This window comes from Oncorhynchus clarkii, unplaced genomic scaffold, assembly GCF_045791955.1.
Source record: "Oncorhynchus clarkii lewisi isolate Uvic-CL-2024 unplaced genomic scaffold, UVic_Ocla_1.0 unplaced_contig_1769_pilon_pilon, whole genome shotgun sequence".
NCBI classification, from domain to species: Eukaryota; Metazoa; Chordata; class Actinopteri; order Salmoniformes; family Salmonidae; genus Oncorhynchus; species Oncorhynchus clarkii.
In genome coordinates this window covers 12,501-20,000 of record NW_027258276.1, presented here as the reverse complement: position 1 = coordinate 20,000, position 7,500 = coordinate 12,501, and the positions used below count along the sequence as shown (strand labels likewise).

The 7,500-nt window shown below is 47.5% G+C and overlaps 1 protein-coding gene across 2 annotated transcripts in view; it reads left to right on the top strand.

Moving 5' to 3' along the window:
* The window catches only part of LOC139396428 (formin-like protein 2), a 28,278-nt gene that overhangs the window by 14,517 nt on the left and 6,261 nt on the right, over positions 1 to 7,500 (top strand). Inside the window, exons 14-19 of one of the 2 annotated variants that reach the window (XM_071143467.1) lie at positions 1 to 315; positions 2,028 to 2,204; positions 2,605 to 2,625; positions 5,183 to 5,307; positions 6,233 to 6,435; positions 6,806 to 7,040. The exon at positions 1 to 315 is cut by the window's left edge and continues 22 nt beyond it. In XM_071143467.1, coding sequence (XP_070999568.1) covers positions 1 to 315; positions 2,028 to 2,204; positions 2,605 to 2,625; positions 5,183 to 5,307; positions 6,233 to 6,435; positions 6,806 to 7,040 — 1,076 coding nt within the window. The remainder of the gene's footprint in view (positions 316 to 2,027; positions 2,205 to 2,604; positions 2,626 to 5,182; positions 5,308 to 6,232; positions 6,436 to 6,805; positions 7,041 to 7,500) is intronic. The other variant, XM_071143468.1, reaches the window with a different exon arrangement.

The window sequence follows — 7,500 nt, the reverse complement described above, 5'->3', positions numbered from 1 at the left end:
ACCAGGTGCACACCCTGCGGAGGATCGTGCGTGAGAAGGACCAGACCATCCGCAGGCAAAGTCGACTGGAGCGCCATGCTCAGGAGGGTGGAGGGGGCACCTTGGTGGTGCAGGGAGGGGGCACCTTACACCCCGCGAGGGGCGAGGGGGACGGAGGGGTGGGTGACTTGTCCTCCACCTCTCTGACCCTGGGCATGACCCTCTCCCCCAGTCCAGAGACAGTGGGCTATGGCTTGTCAGGGGCGGGACTAGGGATGATGCCAGCCCCTCCCCCTCCCCCACCACCTCCACCAATGCCAGGGATGCCAGGGAACAGTGAGTGTTAGTTCTGACCTATCATATTGCTCTGTTGTTCATGTAATTGATGTAATAGTTGTAATCGGCCTTCTCTATCCTGGTTGGTTAATTCTCTGTCTTCTCTCTCCTGGTTGGTTAATTCTCTGTCTTCTTTCTCCTGGTTGGTGAACTTCTCTGGGATATGTTGGACGGTAGCGTCCCACCTCGCCAACAGCCAGTGAAATTACAGGGCGCCAAATTCAAAACAACAGAAATCCCATAATTAAAATTCCTCAAACATACAAGTATTTTACACCATTTTAAAGATAAACTTCTTGTAAATCCAGTCACAGTGTCCGATTTCAAATAGGCTTTACGGCGAAAGCACACCAAACGATTATGTTAGGTCAGCACCTAGTCACAGAATACCATACAGCCATTTTCCAGCCAAGGAGAGGGCTCACAAAAATCAGAAATAGTGATTAAATGAATCACTAACCTTTGATGATCTTCATCAGATGGCACTCACATGACTTCATGTTACACAATAAATGTGTGTTTTGTTTGACAAAGTTAATCTTTATGTCCAAAAACCTAATTTGAAATTGGTGTGTTATGATCAGAAATGCATTGTCTCAAACAAACGTCTGGTGAAAGTGCAGAGAGCCACATCAAATTACAGAAATACTCATCATAAACATTAATAAAAGATACAAGTTTTATACATGGAAATATAGATAAACTTCTCCTTAATGCAACCGCTGTGTCAGATTTCAAAAAGGCTTTACGGCGAAAGCACACCTTGCGATTATGTTAGGTCAGCGCCTAGTCACAGAAAAACATGCAGCCATTTTCCAAAGAAAAGAAAAGTCAGAAATAGCGTTATAAATATTCACCTACCTTTGAGGATCTTGATCGGAATGCACTCCCAGGAATCCCAGTTCCACAATTAATGTTTGTTTTGTTCGATAAAGTCCATAATTTAGGTCCAAATACCTCCTTTTTGTTCGCACATTTAGCCCAGTAATCCAAATGCATAATGAGTGATCACTTGTTCAGACAAAATGTCAAAAAAGTTATATTACAGTTCGTAGAAACATGTCAAACGATGTATAGAATCAATCTTTAGGATTTTTTAAACATAAATCTTCAATAATGTTCCAACCCAGAGAATTCCTTTGTCTTTTAGAAATGCAATGGAACGCAGCTACCTCTCACGGGTACACGTGTGATCAGCTCATGGCACTCTGCTAGACACCTGGCTCAAACAGCTCTCTTTCTCTCCCCCTTCACAGTAGAAGCCTCAAACAAGGTTCTAAAGACTGTTGACATCTAGTGGAAGCCTTAGGAAGTGCAATATGACCCCATAGACACTGTATATTCAATAGGCAATGACTTGAAAACTACAAACCTCAGATTTCCCACTTCCTGGTTGGATTTTCTTCTCAGGTTTTTGCCTGCCATATGAGTTCTGTTATACTCACAGACATCATTCAAACAGTTTTAGAAACTTCAGAGTGTTTTCTATCCAAATCTACTAATTGTATATATGTATATATATATGCATATTCTAGCTTTTGGGCCTGAGTAGCAGGCAGTTTACTCTGGGCACCTTTTTATCCAAGCTACTCAATACTGCCCCCCAGTCCCAAAGAAGTTAATTCTCTGTCTTCTCTCGCCTGGTTGGTTAATTCTCTGTCTTCTCTCGCCTGGTTGGTTAATTCTCTGTCTTCTCTCTTCTTCCTCTGTAGTGTCAAACGGGCCCTACCCTGCTTCTACTCCTCCTCCTCCTCCCCCACCTCCCCCTCCTCCCCCCTTATGTTCCATGGAGTCCTCCGGTCCTCTGCCTCCCCCTCCTCCCCCATGCGCCCCTCCACTCCCCGGCTGTGGTGGATCACCCACTGTCATCTTTAACTCTGGCCTGGCAGGTAAGGCTGTGTGTGTGTGTGTGTGTGTGTGTGTGTGTGTGTGTGTGTGTGTGTGTGTGTGTGTGTGTGTGTGTGTGTGTGTGTGTGTGTGTGTGTGTGTGTGTGTGTGTGTGTGTGTGTGTGTGTGTGTGTGTGTGTTTGTTTGAGCTGTGTGCCGCATGTATCAAAGAGAGATTTAAGAAGTGTACTTCTATAGTTATATAAGGATCTCCTGGTGTGAACACTAGGGATCTGCCTCCCTTTCTCGCTGGAGTTGATTCTGATTGGAGTATTCTGAACTACCACTTTTCTATACTGCCTGAGTTCTCTCTCTCTCTGGTTCTCTGTCTCTGATTCTAACGTTCTCTCTCTTGTTCTAATTCAATATTCTCTCGGGTTCTCTCCTCTGTTCTGCTCTCAGAGGGGTCACTCAAGCTGTTCTGTAGGTTCCCTCTGATCACACGCTTAGTACCTATCTCACACCTCTCTCCTTAGTACCTGTCTCACACCTCTCCTTAGTACCTGTCTCACACCTCTCCTTAGTACCTATCTCACACCTCTCTCCTTAGTACCTGTCTCACACCTCTCTCCTCAGTACCTATCTCACACCTCTCTCCTTAGTACCTATCTCACACCTCTCTCCTCAGTACCTATCTCACACCTCTCTCCTTAGTACCTATCTCACACCTCTCTCCTCAGTACCTGTCTCACACCTCTCCTTAGTACCTGTCTCACACCTCTCCTTAGTACCTGTCTCACACCTCTCCTTAGTACCTGTCTCACATCTCTCCTTAGTACCTGTCTCACACCTCTCCTTAGTACCTGTCTCACATCTCTCCCTAGTACCTGTCTCATACCTCTCCTTAGTACCTGTCTCACACCACCTCCTTAGTACCTGTCTCACACCTCTCCCTAGTACCTGTCTCATGCCCCTCTCCTTAGTACCTGTCTCACACCTCTCCTTAGTACTTGTCTCACGCCTCTCTCCTCAGTACCTGTTTCACACCTCTCCTTAGTATCTGTCTCACACCTCTCCTTAGTACCTGTCTCACGCCTCTCTCCTTAGTACCTGTCTCACACGTCTCTGTAGTACCTGTCTTACACCTCTCCTTAGTACCTGTTTCACACCTCTCCTTTGTACCTGTCTCACACGTCTCCGTAGTACCTGTCTTACACCTCTCCTTAGTACCTGTTTCACACCTCTCCTTAGTACCTGTCTCACACCTCTCCTTAGTACCTGTCTCACGCCTCTCTCCGTAGTACCTGTCTCACACCTCTCATTAGTACCTGTCTCACGCTTCTCTCCGTAGTACCTGTCTCACACCTCTCCTTAGTACCTTTCTCACACCTCTCCTTAGTACTTGTCTCACACCACTCCTTAGTACTTGTCTCATACCTGTCTGTTCCATACATCTCTCATAATGGTACACCTCCTCAGTACCTCTCTCATACCTGTGTTATTCTGTGTCGTGTGTTGAGGTGATGTCTTGTCCTGTGATCATGTTGTGTGCTTATGTGATGAGGTGATATCTTGTCATGTGATCATGTTGTGTGATTATGTGATGAGGTGATGTCTTGTCATGTGATCATGTTGTGTGATTATGTGATGAGGCGATGTCATGTGATGAGGCGATGTCTTGTCATGTGATCATGTTGTGTGATTATGTGGTGAGGCGATGTCTTGTCATGTGATCATGTGTTCACATTTTACTCTGCTGCTGCTGATGCTTCTCCTTCTCTTTCTCTCTTCCTTCTGTTTCCTCCTCCCACTCTCTCTCTTCCTCCTCCTTCTCTCTCCCTTCCATTCCCTCCTCCTCTTTCTCTCTCTCTCTTCCTTACATTCCCTCCTCCTCCTTCTCTCTCTCTTCCTTCCTTTCCCTCCTCCTCCTCTCTCTCTTCCTTCCATTCCCTCCTCCTCCTCTCTCTCTTCCTTCTGTTCCCTGCTCCTTCTCTCTTCCTTCCGTTCCCTCCTCCTTCTCTCTCTTCCTTCTGTTCCCTCCTACTCCTCCTTCCGTTCCTTCCTCCTCCTTCTCTCTTCCTTCCATTCACTCCTCCTCCTTCCCTCTCTCTCTTCCTTACATTCCCTCCTCCTCCTTCTGCTCCTTCCTCCTCCTCCCCTCACTTTCCATTCCCTCCTCCTCCTCTCTCTCTTCCTTCCGTTCCCTCCTCCTCCTCTCTCTCTTCCTTCCATTCCCTCCTCCTCCTCTCTCTCTTCCTTCCGTTCCCTCCTCCTCCTTCTCTCTCTCTTCCTTCCTTTCCCTCCTCCTCCTCTCTCTCTTCCTTCCGTTCCCTCCTCCTCCTTCTCTCTCTCTTCCTTCCTTTCCCTCCTCCTCCTCTCTCTCTTCCTTCCGTTCCCTCCTCCTCCTTCTCTCTCTCTTCCTTACATTCCCTCCTCCTTCTCTCTCTCTTCCTTCCTTTCCCTCCTCCTCCTCTCTCTCTTCCTTCCATTCCCTCCTCCTCCTCTCTCTCTTCCTTCTGTTCCCTCCTCCTTCTCTCTTCCTTCCGTTCCCTCCTCCTTCTCTCTCTTCCTTCTGTTCCCTCCTACTCCTCCTTCCGTTCCTTCCTCCTCCTTCTCTCTTCCTTCCATTCCCTCCTCCTCCTTCCCTCTCTCTCTTCCTTACATTCCCTCCTCCTCCTTCTGCTCCTTCCTCCTCCTCCTCTCTCCTTCCATTCCCTCCTCCTCCTTCTCTCTCTTCCTTCTGTTCCCTCCTACTCCTCCTTCCGTTCCTTCCTCCTCCTTCTCTCTTCCTTCCATTCCCTCCTCCTCCTTCCCTCTCTCTCTTCCTTCCATTCCCTCCTCCTCCTTCTGCTCCTTCCTCCTCCTCCTCTCTCCTTCCATTCCCTCCTCCTCCTCTCTCTCTTCCTTCCATTCCCTCCTTCTCCTCTCTCTCTTCCTTCCTTTCCCTCCTCCTCCTCTCTCTTCCTTCCGTTCCCTCCTCCTCCTCCTTCTCTCTCTCTTCCTTCCGTTCCCTCCTCCTCCTCCTTCTCTCTCTTTTTAGCTGTGAAGATTAAGAAGCCTATCCAGACTAAGTTCCGTATGCCAGTGTTTAACTGGGTGGCCCTAAAACCAAGTCAGATCAACGGAACTGTCTTCAACGACATAGACGATGAAAGGATTCTCCAGGTACAAACACACACACACACACACACACGCATTTGCCTCAGTACAATGTGTGCAACATACACTACATGACCAAAAGTATGTGGACACCTGCTCGTTGAACATCTCATTCCAAAATTAATATGGAGTTGGTCCCCCTTTGCTGCTATAACAGCCTCCACTCTTCTGGGAAGGCTTTCAACTAGATGTTGGAACATTGCTGCGGGGACTTGCTTCCATTCAGCCACAAGAGCATTAGTGAGGTCGGGCACTATTTGTGCACGGGGGCATTGTTATGTTGAAACAGGAAAGGGCCTTCCCCAAACTGTTGCCACAAAGTTGGAAGCACAGAATAGTCTAGAATATCATTGTATGCTGTAGCGTTAAGATTTCCCTTCACTGGAACTAGCGGGTCTAGCCGGAACCATGAAAAACAGCCCCAGAACATTATTCCTCCTCCACCAAACTATGCATTGGGGTAGGTAGCGTTCTCCTGGCATCCGCCAAACCCAGACTGCAAGATGGTGAAGCGTGATTCATCACTCCAGAGAATGCGTTTCCACTGATCTGTCACCACTTGGTGGTCCCGTTCTGTGAGCTTGTGTGGCCTACCACTTTGTGGCTGAGCCGTTGTTGCTCCTAGACATTTCCACTTCACAATAACATCACTTACAGACACCGGGGCAGCTCTAGCAGGGTAGAAATTTGACGAACTGAGTTGTTGGAAAGGTGGCATCCTATGATGGTGCCATGTTGAACATCACTGAGCTCTTCAGTAAGGCCATTCTACTGACAATGTTTGTCTATAGAGATTGCATGGATGTGTGCTCAATTTTATACCACCGTCAGCAATGGGTGTGGCTGAAATAGCCAAATCCACTAACTTGAAGGTGTGTCAACATACTTTTGTATATATAGTGTATGTGTGTGTGTTCTCTGTCCTCTCCAGGAGCTGAATGTGGAGGAGTTTGAGGAGATGTTTAAGACCAAGGCCCAGGGGCCAGCGGTGGATGTGACTCTGAGCAGGCATAAGGCCCCTCAGAAGGGTCCCAACAGGGTGTCTCTGCTGGAGGCTAACAGAGCCAAGAACCTGGCCATCACCCTCCGCAAGGCTGGCCAGGGGCCCGAACTCATCTGTCGGGCCATCCAGACGTAAGTCACCTCTAACCTCTGACCTTTAACTTCTAGACTATATATTCCTAATATTATAGCTCTCTGTCTCCCCCTCTTTCTCTCTCTCTCTCCATTTCTCTGTCTCTCTCTCCATTTCTCTGTCTCTCTCTCCTACTCTTTCTCTCAACCTCTCTCTTCCCCCTCTTTCTCCCTCCCCCCCCCTCTCTCTCTCCCCCTCTCTCCTACTCTTTCTCTCCCCCTCTCTCTTCCCCCTCTTTCTCCCTTCCTCCCCCCCTCTCTCTCTCTCTCTGTCTCTCTCTCTGTAAGGTGTAAGTGCTTGATGTATCTGAAGTGTATAATGTGTGTATAATGTGTGTACTGGTATATAAACTGTGTGTGTTCTTTATAGGTTTGACATGCGTACTGTGCGTGTGGACTTTGTGGAGTGTCTGATGCGTTTCCTCCCCACTGAGGGCGAGGTGAAGATGCTACGGCAGTACGAGAGGGACAGAAAGCCTGTGGACGCACTGAGCGATGAGGACCGCTTCATGTTGCAGTTCAGCCGCATAGAGAGACTGGCCCAACGCATGTCCATCATCACCTTCATGGGCAACTTCCAGGACAACATACAGATGCTCACACCGGTAGAGAGACACACACACACACACACACACACACACACACACACACACACACACACACACACACACACACACACACACACACACACATATATATGTATTACTATACTTGTGATGACTTTTTGAGGACCAACAATTAATTCCCATTAAAAGTCCTATTTTCCCTAACCTTAACCCCAAACCTAACCCTAAACCTAACCCCTAATTCTAACCCTAAACCTAACCTCTAATTCTAACCCTAAACCTAACCTCTAATTCTAACCCTAAACCTAACCCCTAATTCTAACCCCAAACCTACCCCCTAATTCTAACCCTAAACCTAACCCCTAATTCTAACCCTAAACCTAACCCCTAATTCTAACCCTAAACCGAACCCCTAATTCTAACCCTAAACCTAACCCCTAATTCTAACCCTAAACCTAACCTCTAATTCTAACCCTAAACCTAACCTCTAATTCTAACC